This window comes from Oratosquilla oratoria, chromosome 18 (genome assembly GCF_046742065.1).
Source record: "Oratosquilla oratoria isolate Oo_2021 chromosome 18, ASM4674206v1, whole genome shotgun sequence".
NCBI classification, from domain to species: Eukaryota; Metazoa; Arthropoda; class Malacostraca; order Stomatopoda; family Squillidae; genus Oratosquilla; species Oratosquilla oratoria.
In genome coordinates, this window is record NC_134794.1 from 65,557,527 (window position 1) to 65,581,791 (window position 24,265).

Consider the following 24,265-nt stretch of genomic DNA (forward strand, 5'->3'; position numbering starts at 1 on the left):
CCCCTTTTGCATTTGACAACGTTAATGGTGACTCACTGTTTTTTGTCTCTGATCCATGCTCTAATGCATTCAAACACTTTTCCTTCTATACCATGGGCTTTGACTTTATTTAGTAGTTTCTGATGGAACACCTTGTTGAACACTTATAACATTGTAACTCTCATTGTTATCTGACACCTTGAGGACATTAGTGTAAAAAGATAGTAATTGTTTGTAATTATTTAATTCTCCATTGCCCTTAAAGAGAATATAAGGAAAAGAAGGCATGCTATGACTCATACTATGAATTATTACAGTACCTCATACACGGCCAATGATGGTTAGTTAAGACTCCTGTTTCACACTTGGTAAAAGGTAAAACTTGCATTTAGTATTTATTCAAAATTTAACTACATATTCAATATTTTGCCTGTATGACATAATTATATGGCTCAAGACACCAATCACTCACTTTGCTTGAATGTCAACAAAAATCTTACATGGTAAGTTATTATATATAAAAAGAAAAAAAAAAAATGGGGGAATGCAATTAGAATATTTTACATATAGAATTTATCAACAACAGAAGTAACTAGAATGTTCCTGTAAATACATACAGCAATTTAGATATACTCATTATGGAGAAAAGTGCTTAGATGTGCACTGCCAATAAGATAGTACAGTATTAGGCATGAAATGGTAATGATTAGATGAGTAACCATTATAATCAGTACAGTGTGTACACTTCCCCCCTCAAAAGCTTGGGCACACCATTTCACTTTGGAGACATTCTGTTTGGTGAGTGAAATTGTCTGGCATTAACCAAAACAGAATCTAGAAAAGAACTATCTTAATAGTCTTAAATTTGTAACTAGTGATGTTCCCCTCACCTGAATATAATTGGTGCAAGAAAATCTTGCATAATTTAAGTAAAGGAGTTAAAGAAAACTAAGAAACAGTCTTTGTGGATACCCTTGTTGAATTAGAGTCTTGAAAGAAATTTGTAAGGAAAGCAAGTTGTATACGGTATTGGTGATTTTAACTGTGACAGCACAGATTGGAGAAGTTTGGGAAGGAACAAGGAGCAATTCAGCTAGAGTAGTACATTTTTTTAATCAGATTGTAGGATGTGTGCTGCACAGACATGTAAAAAATACAATCAAAATAAGATTTAGGAGAGGCTGTCAGTGCTGGATCAAGTATTCATGGAATTTGAAAGTTAATTGAAAAGTGTAACTTATAAGTCATCAGTAGAAATGATAAGTCTTTTGTTGTATACTAAAAAATAGCACTGAAAAGGGGAAAATAGAATACAGGAATGCAAAAGTTGCAAAACAAAATAAGAAATTTTAAATGTTTTTGAAAGCTCAGTGCTTTGACATCGCATATTTAGATGTTTTGAATCACACTTAGGAACTTTAAGAGTGCAAGAAATGGTTCATATAATGAGAGCATGGAAATTTTTAATATAATAATAGGAAGGAGAGAGTGAGGGTGAATGTGAATGAATTGAATGAGATAAGGAAAGGAAGAATACCAGATGAAACTGAGAGAGGTATGGAGTGCAATGAAAGAAAGAATTGGGAGTAGAGGGAGAATAGATTTGTTTCAGAGAGGAATTACTAATTTGTGTAGAGATGGTGTGTAGGATGAGGATGGATGAGAATGGCAAGAAGGGCAGTGATTGGAGGAACGAAGAGGTGAAGGTGATGGTGGCAGAAATGAGGGATGTGTGTATAAGGAATGGTTGCAAAGAGAGTGTATGGGAGGTAGAGAGTTAAGGTGAAAGCAAAGTGCAATGTGAAGGAGGCCAAGAGGAGCAGATGTTAATTGGGGTAGTTGTATAGATGGAATAGAAAGTATTATAAGAAATATGTGTTTACCTAGTTGTATTATACAGGAAGGGAGCTATGCTCATGGTGACCTGTCTTTGTATCTCTCAGCATCAAGTTTTTTCTTAAAATATTGAATAGTGTTTGCACACACTGTTTCTTTGTCTAATTTGTTCTAAGTATCTATCACTCTGTGTGGGAAGCTTTTTTTTCAGATCTCTTCTATAATTATATTTTTTTAATTTCTTTTCGTGTCCTCTTGTTTTTCCATTGTCCCATGAAAAATGAATGCAAAAAAGAATGTTGTTAAGGAGTAATTGTACCCATGGCACTGTATGGAGCAGAGACTTGCCTAGTAATGTGAGGCTGATATCTGGAACAAACTGAATGAGGAAACAGTGAGTGTTAAAACAACAAGATATTAAGAATAAACTGGATGCAGAAAGATACAAAAGTGGGTCACTATGACCATAGCTCTCTTCCTGTAAAATACAACTAGGTAAATACAACTTGGTGAATGCACATACACACACACATAGAACTAGGTAAATACACACACACACACACACACACATATATGTATATGTATATATAAATATGTATATATATATGTATATATATATATATATATATATATATTTGTGAATTAGATATGCAGGGATATGAGGGAAGAAATTTTTGTTAATGTTGTGGAGATAAAAACATAAGTAGTCAGACATACAATAGATATAAGGTTGTAAGAAATGAAAACTTAAGGATAATGAAAAAGAGGAAAAGATTTTTCAGAAAAATAGCAGGTGAACAATGGTCAGAGTTACTGTTTGGTTTTATGAAGTACTTGCTTCAAAGAATGTATATAGGATAATGTTTGACAACATGAAATTTGCACATTTAAATGGTATTTATTTCATTATAGAAGAGAAAGGAGAGGGGAGAATGTGATTTGCACATTTAAATGGTATTTATTTCATTATAGAAGAGAAAGGAGAGGGGAGATAGTGACACACTGCACAAGAGTATTATAGAGATGATTTTGTAGCCCCATTGAAAAGATATCCAGGTTCAACTTTGTTTTGAGCAGTCTGAAATAAGTAGGCAACTCATAAACATAACTCTATCCTTTAAACTCTCTAAGGCCATTTTCACAGCCTCAGGCATTGGCATTAACAAGGTTTACAATTCAGTTGGAGTTCCTCCTGTTTGTAAGAACCCTCTGCTTCAATACTGACTCCGTCTAAGCAAACCGTCTCATCTGTGGTTGTCAATGTTCGCCAACCAAATATGGTAGAAATATACCTGTACCCAACCTGTCTCAATGAAGGGTAACCCTTCTCAAGATTTTAATTTACCAACCCTCAATTTTACTTTCTTGCTTATCTAAAGCTTTGCAATATATCTAAATACATATAAAGATATACATAAAAATAACAGTGTTTTTCTCCTGTATCTTTAGAGTTAAGCTTTAAAGGCTTCAAATGTTTGAGTATTTGTATATGGGCTTGTGGCTGGATCTCTGCAATTAATCTCATTGTTCAGGAAACTGTTATAAGAACAAAAGTCTTTCCATTACATGTGTTATTGTTACTAAGAATTGCTGTTCTTTTTTTCCCTCTATAACACAGGAAACATGGTCATACCTTTTTGTGTCATGTGTAATAATGTGCAAAATTATTTATGATATTGTGATTAATATCTGGTATAAGATAGTGCAACAGTGTGAGAATTTTGTAGTTCATTGATAAGTTTATTTGGAATTTTCATATATACGAATATGTTTGGGCATTGCTTAGAAACAATGTTTAATCCCTCATCCTCTCTCTTGGTATAGGTATGGCCATTTCTCGGGGATCAATCGTAAAGTACAGCTGAAATACCAACCTCGTGGCTGGAAGAGAAGGTCTAGCAGTGAAGAAGGTTAGTTTCTAATATTCTTTGAAGTGGGCTTTGTTGTCATCTACTTGAGGGGTTTTCTACTGTACATTTTCTTAATTTACTTATGTTTAAAACATGCTTGTTTCACATCTCTAAACTGGCAAGTGATTGGTTGTTGGTTTTCATTTTTCTTTCAGGTATTGTTCAAAATCAAGTTTCATCCTTTTCTTTGCTTGCATACATACTGCTCTTAAGATCCTTTAGTAACTGCCATCAGTAAAATGTTGCTTCTGTCAATATATGTCGCTATCAATTTCTTTTTTATTTGATTAATCTCCTAGTTTGTTTGATCTCTCCAACTAAATCTTCTATTGCTATTATATTTATAATCTTTTATGAAATCCTATCCTTTGAAATTTAAATTTTTTGATGATAGATGGTAAAGCTCCAGACTGGACTGAAAATCTCTATCAACTTTGTATTACCTCCAGCTTCTCATTAAGAAGCTGGTTACTGCTCTCCTCAATAAGTTAGTGACTGAAACAGTCCCATTCTTGTCCAGCAGTATTATGTACATACATATACCAAAGGCTTTTCCCCCCTTACAAGGGAGGTAGCCAAAAAGAAAAAAAGCATAAAAAACATTCCCACCCATTCCATCCCTAATACACTCCTCTCCCAGCAGTATAAAAAAAAAGGAATCTTCCCCAAGAGGTCTATGGAAGACCCTAAGAGCCAATGCCAGCTGCTGTGGAGCTATAGGTTTACAGTCATTGAAACTTGAGGCAACAGTTTTTATAATTATTATGAATACTTATCCCTTGCACTCAGGAAAACCTGTGAAGGGGATTTATTTTCACATAGACAATTCCTTACTCTATAGTTTGTTGCTGAATGAGCTTAATTTTGGAGAGGAAACTTAATCTAAATGTTGTAACTAGTCAGGGAAGAGAGATGGTTTACAAAGACGAGCATGCAGCATTTAAGAAAATGAAATTGTAATTTCAGCTGGCACACAGCTGAAAATTTTTAATTGTAGCCTTGAGGTTCATTGATGGGAAACCTAGAGTCCCAGTGACTGGAAACAGTCCATAGGCCCTCCCAGAGATCTCTGTGGGAAGAAACTTTGAACTGTTTTGTTTATGTGGGAGTGTTTTCATGTCTCCATTTGAAAGTAGAGGAGGGGAGCAGTCACTGGATGTCAGCTCTCCTTATAGATGGAGGAAATGCAGTTCATATTGGTAGAGGGAGAGAGCTTGGACCTAATCCAAAGATTGAGTGCCCAATACAGAGCTGCACTTCCAAGTGGAGGTGAAGGGGTTGACAGGTTTTGAATATGGACACCAGCTAGTTGATTTTCTTTTGCTGTCTATCTTGCAGGACTACTTGTAGCAGTTATCTATTATTGTTCCCTTCCTTGGAAATGACCTTGATAATAAAATATACATTCTTTAAGATATTTGGGAAGTAGGGATACTTTGTAGAGCACAATAGAGTGGTATATTGAGTTCAGATCCAAGTGTTAGTTGATTTTATTCTGCAGCTGACTTAATTTTATCACAGGAAGAGAATGGAATAAACAGTCAAACCCACAGACACTCCCTAACCTTTTCTACATTCAACAAATTCTTGAAATATTCTACTCTTTTTCCCCTTACTGTCCTCACTTTCATTAACATGTGTCTTCCTGCACCCTTGACTGTTTCCTCTCTACCTGACTCACCCCCTCACTTTTTTCACTACCAAACTTATTTTTATTTTTTAGTTTTTTTAATTCTGTTAAAATCCTACCCTAATCACATTTCTCCTCTTTACCTCCCTCACCTTGTTTTTTGCTTCTGTCTTTCTGTACATCTCATATGCTTACTTAATTCTACTTTGCAACCAGACATCATAAACCCGTTTCTTCTCCACCACTGCCTTCACCTCTGTGTCCCATCCTTTGCTGCCTTTCCAGCTGTTTTCTCCCATCTTCCTCTTCTCATATACCACATTTGCACACTTTCACTTTCTTCTTCAAACATACCTATTCCTATACTCCTATTTCCACCCCTGTCCCTCACCACCTTCCACACTTCTCTTAGTTCATCTTGGTATTCTCTTTCTTTATCCTTTACATATAATTTGTTTACATTCAGCATTTATCTACCTGTCTTCCTTTTCTTCCACTTTTCGTACACTCTTAGTTTCCCTTCAACCAGATAGTGATCTGACAATCCCCTGCACTCTCTTCAAAACAAATATCCAGATTTCTTCCAGTCCTACCTTTGGATACCACTACATACAGTAAAATCCCTTTCTAACAAAATACCTTGAGACCAAATACTTTTCATTATATTGAATATTTCAGAGAAGAAGATATAGTCATGGCTATGTGTTAGTTACAGAATAGTTACGAAAACCAGTAATATGAAGTTTATATAATAATCCATATTATATGACCATGGTGAATGTTTTACAGAGCAGATGTAATACCCTTGTACCATTTCATTCTTTCATCCATTCACAATTTACCTCCATATCTATTATGTACTCATGTACTCACTTCCTTGCTTGACTGGCATTCCTCATGCATCCACATTTACTTCAGCCATCCACCTCATTCTAGGTCTTCCAGTTAAGCTTTTTTTTTTTAACTGTTCAAGTTTTCATAGTTTAACCAGTACCAGTTTCTAGTGACTATCATGTATTTGTGTTTGTTACTGTGCAGGTGATTCTCCACGGGAACCATCTCTAGTCCTCATTCTCAAGTGGGGTGGTGAGCTGACTCCAGCAGGAAGGATCCAGGCTGAGGAACTGGGACGGCTCTTCAGGTGTATGTACCCCGGTGGACAAGGTGGGTCATCCTTGTTGTCTTGTACATAGGCAACAAAATGATGTGCTGGTTATTGGGTTTAGTCAATTTTTGTTTGAATTTGGTTCCTCTTTTTTTTTTTTTTTTTTATACAAATTGTTCACTTTTTTCACTTATAATTTTCTTCTTTTGTTTTTATTAAATATATGGAATGATAACTAGGTGTTTTCAATATTTTTTCTTTCTTTTCTTTTTCTTTTCCAAAATATCTATAAACCAGCCTTAAGTGATGGTAAATCAACATTCCCTTGTAGATATGGGATGAGCATTAATTGGATGGTTGTATTCATTGTGTCATTAATGTATCAGCCATGTTTCTCTCTCTCTCTCTCTCTCTCTCTCTCTCTCTCTCTCTCTCTCTCTCTCTCTCATTTTCTCTGATTCTCTCCCTCTCCTCTCTCCTCTCTCATTCTCTCCCTCTCCTTCTCTCCTTCCTCGCTCTTCCTCTCCCTCACTATCCCTTTCCTTCACTCTCCCTCTCCTTCACTCTCCCCTCTCCTGTTTCCCCTCTCTATCTTTCTCTCTCTCTTTTCCCTTCTCTCTCCTTTCCCTTCTCCCCCCCTCTCTCTCTCTCTCTCTCTCTCTCTCTCTCTCTCTCTCTATATATATATATATATATATATATATATACTGTGTATATATATATATATATATACTGTATATATATATGTATATATATATATATATACTGTATATATATATGTATATATATATACTGTATATATATATATATATATATATATACTCTCTTATATATATATTATATCTCTCCTCTCTCCTGTATATATATATATATATATATATATCCCCTCCTCGTCTCTCTCTCTCCCTCTCCCTTCCTCCCTCCCTCTCTCTCTCCCTTCCTCCCCACTCTCTTTCCCCTCTCCTCTCTCTCTTTCCCCCCTCTTTCTACCCCCTCTTCCTCCCCCTCTCTCTCCTCTCTCTCTCACTATCTCCCTGTCTTCCTCTCTCTCTCTTTCTCTCCCTCTCTCTCTCTCTCTCTCTCTCTCTCTCTCTCTCTCTCTCTCTCTCTCTCTCTCTCTCTCTCTCTCTCTCTCTCTTCCTTTTAATATCAGAAAACTTAGTACCCTGTTGAGTTATGGATCAAAGAATTTTCTTTATATGCTTTCAGTTTATTCTGCAGTTCTTATGCTTTACCTGCTAGGAAGTGGGCAAGTGGCATACCATATCTAGCAGAGGTCATTTTGACCATTAGACATTAAAGATATGCACACATAAATTTTAACTATATCCTCAACTTATCTGTTGGTCAGTAAGTAACACACAAATGACTGCTAATTAGAATATGTTTTTGTTTTTTTTAAGAATGAGGAAATTGAACCTGTAGTCATGTTCAGCATGGATGGGGTAAAAAAAAGTGTTTGATATAAACAGTATTTGGCACATAACCAATGGAATGTAGTAAGTCATAGAAGTCATTAATGATGAGTTTCTTCATGTGATGCCTATTTCAGCATTAACAGGACTTGTGGCTCTAGTTGTTCTTTAATCTGTGGTTCTCTAGCTTAAATCAAGAACTGAGTTGTATACAGTCAAAGCCCTTGTATCCGGCACCAATGGGGCCGAAGACGTACCGGATACGAGAAAATGCCGGATACGGGAAGGGATATTTAAAAAAATACATTTATTTACATTGTTCTTTTACTTAGTAATAGATCTTAATTCGCTTTAATAATAAACACATCCACATATCTATATATTGTAAATTCTATCAGTATAGAGTAAATCCAATCAATATACATCAGTTATAATCATCACAGCATTACCAGTTATCTAATTCATCATCTGATCATTTTACGACGGAGTTGTGAATGGCCGCGTTCAGTGTTGGTGGCTGAGAGGGTGCATTCACCTCTACACTCGAGTTTTCTTTCACTAAACTTTTTGTACCAACTTTCATAAAATATATAATGTCTCTGCTTAGAATTTTTTCCTCTTTGTTTGTGCACTGTTCTGCAAATTTCACAAACACTGCTAGACCCTTCGCTGCATCCTTCCACGACACTTTCATCTCAGGGTCGTCTTCTTCACTATCTGCCTCTGTCGTTTTCGCGTGTTCACCGGGAAGTGATTGTAAAATTTCATCATCACTAAGTGAGAATGTTGCTGCTCGGTCACTGTCCATATCTACACACACTTGTATTGCTTCGTCACTAATGCAAAGTTTAGCGCAATAACCCATCTTTCAATTCTTTCACCACCGATTCTTTCTTGCCGATGGAAAAAGCCTCAAATTTTTTATTCCCTTCCTGATCTTCAAACATTATTTGCGGATATGATTTTCTCTAACATCGCATTAGAGTTTGTTGTTTTTCATCCTCCCAAGCTAGCGATTCCATAAAAATAGCATCTTTAACATTAAGCCCACGTTGTAATTCGGAAATGCTACTGTCCTCAAAATAAACTAGTTTGCGCATAGAACTTTTCCGATAATTCTTTTTAAATTTTTTAATCACTCCTTGATCCATGGGCTGGATCACACTTGTTACGTTCGGCGGTAAATACACAATAAAAATGTTTCCATTGCTCAGTTCCTCAGCTTTATTGTTGTCGAGTAGGAGAATAAATTTGCTGTCCTCTAGAAGTCTTTTTTTTTTTTTTTTTTTTCTTTTTTTTTCTTTTTTTTCTTTCTTTCTTTCTTTCTTTCTTTCTTTCTTTCTTTCTTTCTTTCTTTCACTGATGGGACAAACACATGCTTGAGCCAGTTCATGAATGTTTCTGAGTCCATCCATGGGTTATTTTGTGGGCGATAATCCACTGGCAAGTATATTAGATTTTTAAAACAACGTGGCTTCCGGTATTTTCTAACGACACACAATTTGACTTTATGGGTCCCTGCCATGTTCGTACACAGTAACACCGTCAGTCTATCCTTGCTTTGTTTGAATCTTTTGGTGGTTTCCTCTGCTTCACTGGCTAGTGTAGATGTCGGTAAACAGTGGTAGAACAGGCCGGTCTCGTCAACGTTGTAGATCTGTTCCGATTTCAGATCGTCCTCGGCAACCAATTTTGCAAACCTATGACAGAAAGGAGGAAAGAAAAGTAAAAAAAAAATATATATATATATATATATAAATGCACTATGCATCCGTGTATGCGAGAAATAAATTGAGATATGAGATGCGAATCTTTACCATGTAGGCACAGGTTAATTAACGTACCTGTCTATAAACTCCTCTGCAAAAGGTAAATCAGCAGATTTTGCTTCCCCAAACACATCAAGACGACGTATTCTATGGCGATTCTTGAATCTTTTAAGTCATCCATCTGAGAACTGGCACGATTCTCCAATTGACATCTTTTCAGCAAAATCTTTGGCTTTTTCTTGCAGCATTGGGCCTAATATAGCTGCACCTTCAGACTTTTTAAGACAAAACCACTCGTACAACACTTTGTCCAGCATTTCCACACGTTTATGTTGTAGAGTGTGGCGATTTTCTGCAGCTTCAGGCGTGTCACTCAACTTCGCAAACTATTCTATTTTCGCCTTTCTTCAATCTTCTGCATATATCCACCTTCTGCTTAAGTGAAAGCACCACACTTTCCTTTTCTCAACTTTGGGCATGATAAGATAGAGTTGGCTAACATGTGCACGGAGGTGGCTAACACGTGGCGGGAGAAGTGAATGGGACTGAGAAGCCCTGGTGGCGGCGAGAGCAACTACAACCATGCCAGGGATTTTAAACACACATGAGAAATTAAAATTTATTTAATTTTTGTATACGTCTATCTTTATCACAATTTTTCAATTTTCGTGAAAAATATGCCGGTTATTTGAAGTGCCGGATACAAGAAGGCTGGATACGAGGGCTTTTACTGTATATGGAATTTGGTATTAGTATTACATGTTACTTCCAGTTGTGCCTATATATTGTGATTCATATAATGTTACACATTTTCTGAGCAGTAATGGTTGAATTGGCAACCTACTTCATTGGGGAAGAAATTAGAATTGGAATCAAATCCCAATGCAGATTTTATACATGATTTATATACAAAAGAGGGAAAGTCATTCTTGTGTCAAATGTTCAAAAATATGAGAATTTGAACCTGAGTCATAATCTACATACACGATTATGAATCCGAGTCATAATCTACGATTATGCATAACATTTGTGAAGCATGCCACTGAAGCAAAATGCACTACAAATGTTTGGACCATTTACAACCCACACACATGCTCATGTAAATTTTTTTTACCACTGTCAGCAGGCTTTCTCCAAACTCATACATTAGCTATACACTCCCCAGTATCTCTCTGTCATCCTCGTAACATCCCTTTTCCAAATCCATGAAATCCCAAGACATCCTTACCCATAATCAGAAACTTCACACATCAGTCTTACTGCAAATATTTGATCTATACACCCATTTCCTACCCACACTGCTGCATTCCTCTTCCTCATTTACTCCATCTGTTCCCCTCCTATTCCTTTCACTTAACACCCTCCCATACACTTTACTTACAACAGACTGGTCTGGTCCCATTAAAACTACTACTGCATATTCATACTTGTTCCCTTTTTCTTTGCATAGTGTAACTATTCATATACCTTAGACCAGGTATTTACCTACAACTAGGTAAATACCAGTATATTTCCTTTTCATAGACATGCATTAAAAAGCCTTATCATCAGGTCCACTATAACATCTCCACTCTTTGTCAGAGGTTCCCCAAAACAGCCATCTAATTTAGGTACCTTACCAGCTTTCATCTCTTTCAGTACTCTGTCTCTCCTCTTTTGTTCCATCTTTATCATTCTCTTCTTCCATAACTCCCATGGCATCTCCCACTGCCACAGTCAAAGTCTATGTATCCTTTTCAATACTCAACAACTTGAAATTCTTTACCAATGTACCACTCACCACTGTCATTTTCACTTGCATCTGTCCACCTGGTCCCTTTACCCAATGCTCTCTACCCGGCTCACGTCCCTACATGATTTTTACTTCCTTCCAAAAGGTCTTTATATTCGTTTCAAAATTCTAGATAAAACACCACCTCACATCCACTCTCCTCTAGTCCTTCCTCACTTTGCATTTTGTTTCCATCCCTATTTATTCTGTACATCTCATATGCTTCTTCATTTCTTCTGTGCAACGATTCCTCTTATTACCTCTTCTCTACCACCACTGCCCTCACCTCTTCATCCTACCATTTACAAAGGATTACAAAGGAGGAGCATGCCAACAGGAGACCTATTGTTGGTTCATAACTAGTTTGGAAAAAAAAAAAAAAAAAAAAAAAAAAAAAAAAAAAATTAAAAAAAAAAAAAAAAAAAAAAATTATGATAATGATAAATAAGTAAATAAAAATTATAATATAAATAACAATGAATAAAATAAATAGATAAAGTTAAATAATAAACAAACGGGATAATAAATAATAATAAATGGACAGATAAATGATAATAATAAATGATAATCAAGCAAATAATAATAACAAACAAACAAATAATATAAAATAAATGGCAGGCAATACATCATCTTGCTTTGGTGTTTATCTAAATGAATCTTAAAGCTTCCAACTGAACTACATTGCAATGCTTCTACAGGAAGTTTATTCCATTCAGTAACTACACAGTGAAGTTGTTTCTGTCCTCTTCCAAATTAAATCTATTTCCTGACAGTTTGAGACCATTATTTGTAGTCTGAATCTCATTCAATGTGAAAATTTTGTCACTTTTGATGTCAATTCTCTTTGGAATCTTAAAGACTTGTATCAAGTTACCTCTGAGTTTACACATTTTTAGGGAAAACAGATTCATATATTTATATCTACTTTCGTATAATTTACATTTGATATTTGGAATCAGTTTTGTGGCTCACCATTGCACTTTTTCCAGTCTGTCAATGTCTTTAATGAGATTTGGTGACCATACAGAAACAGCATATTACAAATGTGGACAGACTAATAATTTATATAGCTTGTTAATGATATGGACTTTTGAAGTCAAAAGGTTGTGCAATCAGTCCTAGAATCTTGTTTGCTTTCTCAGAGGTTGAAATACACTGCTTAAATGATTTGAGATCGTTACTGATAATTACACTGAGATCCTTTTCACTATCCATCTTTGTTAACACATTTCCAAATAATTTGTAATCATACTGTTATTTTTACTTATGTGCTTAACCTTGCATTTACTTGTGTTGAATTTCATTAGCCACTTTTCAGATCATTACTGTAGTTTATCGAAATCTTCTTAGATATCTACTTACCTTCCTTCTGTTTCCATCATCATCATCCCACATATTGTCTTTGTGCTCTTTAGCACTTCCCCCTCCTCCTCCTCCTCCTCTTCTACTCCCACTTTTCCTGTACCTTTCACTACATTCCACGCCTCTCTCAGCTTTGTCTAGTACAGTACTACCTCTCATTAACGGACTAAAAGGGGGGTAATGGTGTCCGTTGATGTGAATAATCCGTTGATTTGGAGTGGTTTTTTGGGTGGTATAGTGATTGCACGCACTAAACAACAGTACCAAAAACACTGAAAACGCAGCGAAAACACCGCAAACACAGCTAATTAATGTCCATTAATGAGAGGTCTCACTGTATTCTTTCTCTTTATCCTCGTTATTCAACTCACTTTCAGCACCTCTTTGCCTCCCTTTTCTTTCTCTTTATCCTCGTTATTCAACTCACTTTCAGCACCTCTTTGCGTCCACTTAATTTTCCTTTCATGAGATGATAGACATTTCAACTCCGTCTCCTATAAACACATATACATCCAATACTCTTATAATTCTTCTGTTCGGACACCACTACATAATCCATTAATGCCTTCAAAACTGAGATATATAGTAGTGGTATGGTCCCCACACAAGTTGAGTGAGAATACAAAAAACAGCAACTAGAATGGTTCTGAGCCTTGCAGGTAAATTGTATGAGAGAAAAGAAGCACTAGACTTACCATCATTAAAAAATCAAAGAGAAAGGGGGGACCCAATTGTGGTATTCATGATATTGAAGGAGGTGGACAGAGATGACAGAGATCTTTTGATCTTAGTTCATGGTCACAAACTGAAAAAGACCTTTTACATGAAATGTATGGGTAAAAACAGTCACATACAGATGTGTAGATTCTTGGAATATTGTAGGGTAAGCTATAACACAGGCTGGAACTACACATGAATTTAAAGCAAGATATAATAATTGGTTGTTAAGAGAGAGGATTTGATAAATGTAGCTCCTTTCTTGTATACTACAACAAAGTAAATATCAGCCACCTTGGCCCATATATATACTTTTTATCTTTCTTCTTAAACATTTGTGTTTGCTATCAGTATTTCACTTTCAGCACATATATCTAGCATCTCTGCTATTATTCTCCAAATACTCTGTTCATTGACTTATCATCCACTCTGACATTAAGATCCCAACACCACATTCATATTCCCCCAAAATTTTACACATTTAGATCACTCCAAAATTCTTCTCTCTCCTCACTTTTCTCACTACCAGACCAATATAAAATCACAAAGTACCCATATTTCTCCTTTGGAATAAGCACACAAATAAAACAAATATGAGTAAATATAGATTTTGAGAAGAAATAGCATGTACATTATCTATCATATTCTTTATTGCAATATTTCTTGGCAAGTTTTGCTTTGAAGTTCCACATGTATATGTGCACTATCATTATTTACGTAATCAACAACAGTAGAAGTTGTGCCTCCTGTTAGCTAAATTGCTGTAACATTGGTAGATAATTTCATCCCTTGTCATTGGGGGACTTTCTTCTGGCAGCCAGTATATGAAGTTTAGTGTGTTTTATTACATCACCTGTCAAATCACATGTCCACATATTGACCAAAAGGTCTTATGGTAACTCAGTGATGTGCACAGACTTTCAGAAAGGCAGGGGCTCATTTGAAAAAGAGCATTCCCCTGACTTTTCCAAAAATTTACATCCAATAATGGAACCAGTAACTGAAAACCAATTGATAGTAACGTGTCGTCTATTAAAATATATTTCTGAATTTTGACTAAAAGGGCTCTTTTGAAAAAGGGTAGGGGCTCAAACACCCCCAAATTACCCCCACTCCACCATGTGCACATGCCTGTGATTGATTATTTGTTTATTGTTACCACATTTTCTCCCATGTGATTTCTTTCACCATCTGTAATGCCAACTGTCCAGTATATATATATTTTTTTTTATCTTACTTTGTGTCCAGTTTTGGCTACTTTTCACTAACACAATGTTTTGCACTGCCAGTTCCTCAATTACATAACCCGTTGAGCACTAATGTGTATATACTTAGTGATCTGTACCTCAAACTTAAATGTTGACTGCTTAGTTATGTGATCAATACTTAAGGGGCTTCTTTTGGCACCCCTACAGACCAGAATTCTCATATGAGTAATAAGTGATTGGTAGAGTAGGTAGCAGACAAAGTACAGGTGTGTGGTCTTTTTCCATAGCCCACAAACTTATTTCTGTGCATCTGATTCATTGTACATAATCATACAGCCTAGATGCCAGCAGCATTGTGTCCATTTTGATCTTTGTAATTGGATTTTTCCAAGTATCATTGAATATTTTTTGAGATCATATATTGAAAATAATCTTTAATTCATTCAAGTTATATCATCAGTTTCCCATATATTGAATGGCTGTATAATGGTACTGAGCTGTTGTCTTCAGTTATAAAAGAATGCCATATGGTTGGTCTGTAGAGGTGTCATTAGTCCCTAAAATAGTGTCTACATAAAAATTGTACAATCATTATCCCATATGAGGTAGAGGAGGCAAAAAGGAAGAAGAGTGTATGTTTTTGAGGTGAAGTGTTTAGAAATATGATGGGTCAGAGTAGACACCATATGAGGAGGAAACCTTTATTAAAAGTACAGCATTTCACTTGTTGAAGCTTTTTCAGGTACTTGAAAAAGTTTCAATAAGTGAAACACAGTACTTTTGATAAAGGTTTCATCCTCATATGATGTCTACTCTGACCCTTTTGTCAGCAATTGCCATTTTAAATCAATATATGTGTTGCAAGAATGAATAAAGTGTGAATTATGTAGGTGAGGTAGAGAATAGTAAAGAAAGCTTTCAGATAGGAGAGATCAAAGAGTTTTGTGGTAGTTTGGGCATATGGAGATAGTAAATGAAGAAAGACTAGTAAAAAGAGTAGAGAGCAGAACTTGATGGAATGAGCTTGAGAGGAAGACCAAGAATGAGGTAGGTGGATGGGGTGAAGGGGACTTTGGTATATATGGAATTACAGGGATTTCTCAGTTTATGCGAGGGATACACTCCTGAAGGGATTGCGTAATGTAAAAATAGCATAAAAGGAACAGATAAGTTTTACTATTGCTTACTTGATTTTTTACATTGTGTTATTCTGAATAATTCATGTAATAAAAAAATGACTAGGTTTTTTTTACCTCTTGTTATTTCAAAATCGCATATTCTAAACATGCATAAATCAAGAAATACCTGTATATTGAATAGAGAAGAGCCCAAAAGATAGAAATGAAAAGGAGGTTGTGAATGCAAAGGGATGATACAGCCTGAGAGGATACTGCTCATTTCCAATCTTCTGGAACTTTTCCTTCTTTCAATGACCATGTAATTTGTTTGTTAGTTCATTCCGGCATTCTCTCAAAATCCAGTTTGCCATTTCATCTGGTCCATGTGATTTTCTGACATCGAGATTACTCAAGTGATTCATTATTTCATTCCTTGTCACTTCTATCTCTTTCATAGGGGGGACTTTCTCCTCCCACTCAATATCTCTGGGTTGTATGTTCTCCCTCATAAACACCGATTTAAAATGCTTGTTCATAATTTCTGTCATTTCTATTTCCTCTGTGTATTCAACTCCTTGCCGTAGTTTCTCTAATTCTTGTTTGTTTTTCATTCTCTTGTTTACAAATCTGTAAAATAGTTTTGGTTGATCTTTACATTTTTGTATGACATCTTTTTCATACTTTCTCTTTTCTGCTCTGCACACTTGTACATATTGATTTCTATAACTAATATATATTTTCCTTTTTTCAGGTATTTTGTCTTTTTTTCCATTTTATCCAAGCTTTGTCCCTTTTGTCTTTTAACTCCCTACATCTTTTGTTGTACCAACACTTTACATATCCTTTTTCTTGTTTTTGTCTTGGAACATACTTTTCCACTCCTTTATAAATTTTTGTAAAAAATATTCCATTTCTCTTCTACTGTTGTTCCCTCCTTGTGTATCGTTTCCCAGTCTGCTTTTTGAAAGAATTCTCTCATTTTATCAAAATTTGTTTTTCCATACATCCATCTTCCCTTTATTGTTCATTTTTTTGCATGTATGTTTCCTCATTTAGTTCCAGTTCAACCAATATGTGGTCACTTTTACTTATTGGCATCTTATATTCAATCTTGTCCACTATTTTGGGTTCTGATGAGATTATAAGGTCCAGTCTCGATGGTTCTTCCTCATTTCTATACCTAGTATTCTCTTGTATCCATTGTATCATTGTATGTTCTATAATCATATTAAGTAGTACATTTCCCCATAGGTCATCTCCACCCTTCACTGTCATCTCTTCCCAGCAGATTTCTTTACAATTAAAGTCACCCATTATAACTATTCTTCCTCCATCTTCCATTAGCTTATTTAGTGTTGTCTTTGTGTCTTTTAACATACTCATGTGTTCTCTCTCTTCCCACGAGGCCGTTTTAGGCAGCACATAATTTACTACAAATTTCCTGCTCTTCCCATCCCTGTCCTCCACTTCCATCATAATCATCTCTACTCTATTCTTTCCATATGTGACATTCCTCACATTTATATCCTTCTTAATCAGGAAAATACCTCCACCCCCTTGTTTTACCTCTCTGTTTCTAATCCAATAATTATATGCACCATGTCCTACACTGTTGGGTGGTAGTGGACCTTTCAATTTTGTTTCTACAATTCCCATCATGTCCGGCTCTTTTTCCATCAGGTAATCATTCAGTTCGTTCAAGCCTGTTATTAAGCCATCTATGTTTGTGTAAGACACTTTTAATTTTCTACTTCCATCGTGTTTTCTGTTTCCTTTCCATTTTTCTCTGCTATGAACCATCTCACTTTCATATCCACTACCGTATTTTCCGGCGTATAGTGCGCGACTTTTTTCCGTTGGAAGGGCCTAAACATGGGGGGTGCGCGTTATCCGGTGGTGCGCATTATCTAAGGCCTACAATAAAAATTCTGCGGCTGTGCGTGTAATTTTTTTTCACAACAACGTGACGATGTTGGCCGTCACAAAGTCGGGACGGCACACTTCTCTGTGACGTTCCGTGAGAACAAGAAGAACAGCCATGGTGATATGAAAGAATACGCCAGCATGGGCCATGTAAATATTTGGTATAGGTAGGTATCTATCGAATCTTATTTTTCATGTTTAAATAGGCCTAAACACCATGAAACATGATCAATATTCATGATATTTGCCCATGTTCACAGCATCCTAGTTTGAATTTCTATGTTGGCTTTGTTGCTTCACTTTAGGTATAGCACAAATTCCGTTGCGGCCGTTCATAAACTCGTGTCAAACACGTGACTACAACATCCTCTTTCGGGAGTTATATTAACTAAACGTCACCTCGATGAGAGACTGTCCTATTTCACCACTGTTATTGCAGGTTCAAAGCTAAAACGAAGCAGTCTGTAGTTTGTTTCAGTATTAAAAAAAAAAAATGGTAAAGACGAATTATTTCCTTAAGATATAAAATGAACATTTTCTGTAAAAATCCCGAAATTTTTCTGTATATTTTACTTTCAATAAACTTTTTTTAGATCATATTTCCTACAAACTATTTAAGCTACAAAGTAATAAGGGACCAACGCACAACATGAGTCATATACCGGTACATGTAGTTCCGACTTTTTCTTAGTTGTGTCCTGATTGATGCCTAAACTGACACTTAATTTAGTGACAAATCAACAGATTTCCCAGCGGTGGCTCTAGCCAATGAAAAATACTTCTCCATGTAACCTTGTTCACATGATACTAAGTAATTAATCGCCGTTATTTCATTGGTTTATTTTTACTAACATTAATTATCGTAGTCTATGCAAATATTTGGGATCCGTAAAACAGCACTGGTACCAACATCATGAACGTTGGCTGTTTTAGCTCACCCGGAATATGCAAGATCAGGGCTGAGATTGACAGTTCTATTGCCAATCTAGCCTACACTAAACACCCTCTTGCGAGAGTTTGTTAAACTAAACGTCACTTCAGTAAAGACACTTATGGACCGAAACATAGTTACTGCATGGCGATAAAAACTTGTACACGGTGATAAAAACTTGTAAGATGAATTATTCCCTCAGGATAGTAAATTACAATTTTTCTGTAAAAGTCCGAAATTTTTCATGTACATTTTGTATTCAATAAACTTTTCGTGGCTCAAATTTCCCACAAAACAATGGACCAACGCAAGCAGGAGTCGCATACATGCAGTTCACGAGCTTTAGCCACCAGTGACTTTTCCTGGCATGCGCGTTATACGCCGGTGCGTGCTATCTGTGTACTGAGATAACATAGTGCATGGGTGCGCATTATAACTCGATGCGCATTTTAAGCCGGAAAATACGGTACAGGTAAACGTCGACTTACGATGGCATTAGGTTTCGATAGAACCATCGTAAGACGATCTCATCGTAAGTCGATCCCCACTCTGTTCCGTGGTCACTGTACCTAGCCTACCTGTATATTAACCACCAGAGATACTGAATATAGCCTATTAAACATGTACAGTAGTTTATTTAATTATTTTCATCCTTTTTACCATATTCAAACACTATAATATGTATTTTCAATACGGAACATAAATCTCGCGGGCAGCAGCCAATGCCAGCCGTACGACGTGACGTAATAATACTCGCATCATAAAATATAGTCACCGCTTATATCGATCGTTCTCTCTTTCACCCGCGAATTTTGAAAACCACAGAGAATGGGATTTAGGGCACATTTGAGAGAATGTAAAAACACAGGGGCGACTACAATAAATATAATCAAGACGCCGATATGGCAGCGTCGCGAATCCACTTGCTCCTCATGACGCCTACGTGTGCGGCACCGTATGGAAGGGGTTAAATTATCATATCGTCATCGTCGTCGTCGTCATCGTAAAGTCGAACAATCGTAAGTCGCGGCCATCGTAAGTCGACGTTTACCTGTACTCTCCAATATAATTTCTCTTTCTGTCTCTGTTCTTTTCTCGTTTTTTTCCTTAGCTTCTAGTCTTTTTGTTTTTTCATCCTTTCTTTCCTCTTTGTTCATTTTATCCATACTTTTCATGAAAGTGGCAGTTGCCGACAAGATTGACGAGTTAAACACCATATGAGGACAGAGCCTTTATTTGTACAATGTTTCGTACTTGAAAAAGCTGTAATAAGCGAAACGTCGTACAAATAAAGGCTCCGTCCTCATATGGTGTTTAATTCGTTTATCCATACTTGTTTATATTGTTCGCTGTCAGCTAGTTTACCTATTTTTGCTAAGATATTCTCTACTGACGTTTGTGACCTGAATTTGATCTTAATTGGTCTAGTCTTATCTGTATTGCATTTCCCTAGTCTATATATTTCTTCAATTTCTTTCCCTGTTTCTTGTCCATCCTCTTGAACTACTTCTAATATCTTGTTTACCTTTTCCTTTTCCTCTTTTACTCTTGTAGTCCTATTTGGATTATACTTCTCTTCCATCCCTAATGTAATTATACCTCTCTTTTTGGCCACTAAGTCTCTTACTATATTCTCCTTCTCTCTCATCACTTTGATAACTATGTCCTTAGTTTGTTCTTTCTTCTGTTGTGTCGCTATATCTCTAAATACAATTTTGTTGTTCTATTGGACTTTTCTCCAACCCTGTGCTTCTTTTGCTATGGACTCTTTATTTTCTTTATTATTATTCTTTAATTCCTCATCATCTTTTACTTCTTTTAACTGTCTTTTTAATTCTTCTATTTCTTTGGTTAGGTTTTGATTCTCCTTTAGTTCTTCCAGTTTATCAACTCTTTGGGTAACCTGTGATAATTGGTCAAACCTAACCTCCCATTCTTCGTTCATTTCTTTTAGTTTCTCCTCTAGATTTGCTAGTTGGGGGAGGTTGTCACTTCCTCCCTCATTAAATCCATAAAAGCCGTTATCTTCTTTTTCCATTGAGCTGCTATTATCTATACTTCTGCTCTTGACACCTCTGCTTCCTTGTTGTTCCTCGTCTGTGTATTCTTCCCCCCGTTTGTTTACACCTCTCCTAAGATCTGGGGCCCGTTCATCCCCTTCCTCATTTCCTTCCATTTTCCTCAATAATCCCTCTCTCCTATTTCTTCACCTTCCCACTACACCATGAGCTTTCCCCCTTCCCTACTAATACAACAAGGTGCTCCCTCGTTGAGATCCACAAAAGTTGCACTTCTTTTCCGGAGTTCCAGTTTTCGCCGTGTATCCGACGTATGTGTGTGTGTGTGTGTGTATTTACCTAGTATTTTATGGGAGGAGAGCTATGCTCATAGTGACCCGCTTTTGTATCTTTCCACATCCAATTTGTTCAGTGTGTGTGTATGTGTACTAAGTCAAATTTTACTGGATAGTTTTCTTAGTATCCAAAGACTTTTTGTTTAATATTCTGGAACCTTTAAGTTATGTGAACTTTTATTGTACTTCACCTCAATGTAGAAATGTCTTTGCATGTGTATGTTTATATGTGCTTGTATTATCTGTCTTGTCTCTGCTGTGTGTATATTCACCTAAATATATTTTACAGGGCTGAGGTGGTACTTGTGATGCCCTGTGTATTATCTTAATTTTTTTTTCTGAACACTGATTACAGAGGGATTCCATTAACCAAATTTAAGTATCTTGCAGTAGCCAGAATAGAATGTCTCTTTCTGTAGGGAAAGGATTAATTGAGATTGTTTTTAATCTTTTAACTGCAGAAGGTGCTCACCTGAGTAAAATTGCCTGGTGGTAGTCAGTCAATCAGTCTTTCTGTTGACCCAGTTCTCCGTTCAGATGACCTGCACCATCTTTCATGAGAACATTGGTGAAGGATAAGGTGTTGGGTTAGAAGTGACTAGTGGGGTCCCACAGGGGTTGAAACTAGCACCTATAATATTTTTTATATAAGTTAATAACATGTATGGAACAAGAAGCAAATAAATTTGCAGATGATGCCAATATCATGAAAAAAGTAAAAAGTGAAGAGGATTGTAAACTACAACAGGAAAATCTTGAAAAGAGTATAAATGGAACCAGGAGTGGAAGATAAAATTTATTTATTAAACAAATTAGAAATGGGCAGTTGTATGAACAGATGATAATTGAGAAATTAAATACTTAAATGTCAAGAAAGGAAAAGAAGAAAGATATATGGGATCTTGGATATGAGTGATTTATTGCCAGAAAAAACACATTACAAAAATAATGAGAGAGTGATACAAGCTCTTGACAAACATAAGAGTGATGGAAGGGATGGGACTAGGGATCTTACACTGTACTTTCATCCTATAAAAAGTCAAGGCACAAGAGGGTCTAGGAGGAGTACTCCATCCAGACTCTTAGTAATTGGGTCATTAAAGATGAGACACAAAAAGCATTGAAAGTGGTGAAAGCTGATAAGATGGCTGGGTTGGATGGGTTTCATATGGAATGTCTGATAAAGGGGAGAACTGTAATAGTGGAGTGGCTAGTGAGGTTGTTTAATATGTACCGTCAGGATGGAAATGTGGTATAATTTCATTTCACAAAGGGAAATTGGGAAAATGTGACTGGTAGTTTTAGAGGGATCAGTCCATTGAGTGTAATTGAAAAGACATATGGGAAGGTGTTTTTGGGCTTTTACGGATCTGGAGAAGGCATTGACAGCGTTGACAAGAAGGCATTGCAGGAGGTTTTGCATATGTATGGAATAGAAGGGAAGTTTGTTTAAGGTAGTCAATAGTTTTTTTTTTTTTTTTTTTAATAGAGCATGTGTTAGGTTTGGAAAGGGTAAGACTGCATGGTTTGAGGTGAAGGTATGGGTGTGCTGTGTTATGTAATGTCACCATGGTTGTTCAGCATGTATATGATTGGGTGATGAACAGGGGATTGAAGATGTTTAGTGTAAATAGAGGGAAGTGGTAGGTCAGTTGTTGTTTGTGGATGACAATGTGCTTGTGGCTGGGTCAGAGTAGGATCTAAGGCAGCTAGTGATAGAGTTTGGGAGGGTATGTGAGAGGAGAAAGTTTAAAGTAAATTTGAGTAGATATAAGAGGATGAAATGTATAAGGGGTAAGGGTGTCAGTTAGTTGGAGGTAAGTAAATGTGAGAGACTAGAGGTAGTGGATATTTTTAAGTATGTAGGGGCACATGTAGCTGAGAATAGAAGAGTGGGAATGTAGATAAACTATAGAGTGAGGGAAGCTCGTAGAGTCATGAGAAATAAATATCTAGGTATGAATACAAGGAGAAAGCTGAATGAAGAAGTGATTGCACCTGTGACACAATGGGGGAGAGACTTGGAATTCAAGAGATGGAGATATTTAGATGAGATGTGTTTAGGATGAAGTGTTCAAGAAGTGCAGGGGAGTTATGAGGATGGATAGAGTGAGAAATGAGAAGATGAGATGGAGAGCAGACCTGGAATGGGAGATGGGGTTGATAAAAGAATACTGGGATATCTTAGGGATATAGAAAGAATGAGTTAAGAAAGATTAGCAAGAAGGCAGAGGTAGATGGAGTGAACTTGAGGAGAAGACCGAGAATGAGATGGATGGATGGGGTAAAGGGGGCCTTGGGTAAAAAGTGAAAGTCTGTTCAGCAGGGAAAGGAGAGAGCAAGAGATAAGTATGAGTAGAGATTGGTTGAGAATGATGGATTGGTGCAGTCTTAAGGAATTTCTCCTTGTCTTCTCTGTATTACTTACAAGTGGACAAGGAGGGTCACCATATAATGAAGCAGTTTGGATAAACCAGTTTTGGCTGTTGGGTGTTACTGTGTAGGTACTGTGTCTTGCTGCATTGCTTCTAACCCTGGTAGTGGGTTAGGGGAAGGGATGGGTGAAGGGTGGGTTCATGCCATAGCTGGCCACCCCTCTTATAAGGGGAAGAGGCCTTTTGATATACAGTGGAACTGTGACTGTTTTTAAACCAAAATTTTTGCTAACAGAAATAATTATGGCAAATGTGCCACTGAATTAGTGGGATTGTATGAACACGTATATATCTATGTTCGTACCCCAGAGTATTGTTTGTTAACAGAGACAAAATATTTTCACAAAACTTGTTTGTTAACTGATTTGTTCATTAAGTGGGGCATTTGTTATTCAAGGTTGAGTGTATGTTTATATCAGTATTGTGGGCTGCAGGTTCCACTCACTGAAACTCAAAGCAGTAATTATTATTAACCTCTTGAATACAATAATGTCTATGTATGCATGAGCTGTGAGTGGGGTATATGAGAATGATGTCGGCTTCCTGATTATATTTATTTTGTAATAACTGAGTGACCCCAATGTATTGTGAATAGGCTTGATCATATTTTCTGCGACGTTATATTTATTCAGGGTGAAAGAGAATGAGTATAACAGCAGTAACATTATATTTTGTAATGTGCGTATTGTGATGCATCATCATACATGGGGCAGCCTGAGGTGCATGCAAATATTTTATTTTATTTGTATTGAAGAGGTTAATATAATGATAATGATATTAGATGCAACCCACATTCATGAATA

At 36.4% G+C, this 24,265-nt stretch overlaps 1 protein-coding gene and 1 long non-coding RNA gene across 12 annotated transcripts in view; one reads left to right on the top strand and one right to left on the bottom strand.

Annotated features, from left to right (window-relative positions):
* LOC143035346 (inositol hexakisphosphate and diphosphoinositol-pentakisphosphate kinase 2-like) overlaps positions 1 to 24,265 on the top strand; it is a 247,704-nt gene that overhangs the window by 116,128 nt on the left and 107,311 nt on the right. For all 10 annotated transcript variants that reach the window (XM_076202325.1, XM_076202328.1, XM_076202329.1 and 7 more), the window contains 2 exons: positions 3,640 to 3,725; positions 6,394 to 6,519. In XM_076202325.1, the coding sequence (XP_076058440.1) occupies positions 3,640 to 3,725; positions 6,394 to 6,519 (212 nt within the window). The remainder of the gene's footprint in view (positions 1 to 3,639; positions 3,726 to 6,393; positions 6,520 to 24,265) is intronic.
* Positions 1 to 24,265, bottom strand: part of LOC143035347 (uncharacterized) — a 234,328-nt gene that overhangs the window by 90,173 nt on the left and 119,890 nt on the right. The window contains exons 2-3 of one of the 2 annotated variants that reach the window (XR_012967316.1): positions 21,500 to 21,658; positions 6,393 to 6,529 (exon numbers count right to left, since the gene is read on the bottom strand). This is a non-coding gene — a long non-coding RNA (uncharacterized LOC143035347). Of the gene's footprint in view, positions 1 to 6,392; positions 6,530 to 21,499; positions 21,659 to 24,265 lie in introns of those variants that run through there. The other variant, XR_012967317.1, reaches the window with a different exon arrangement.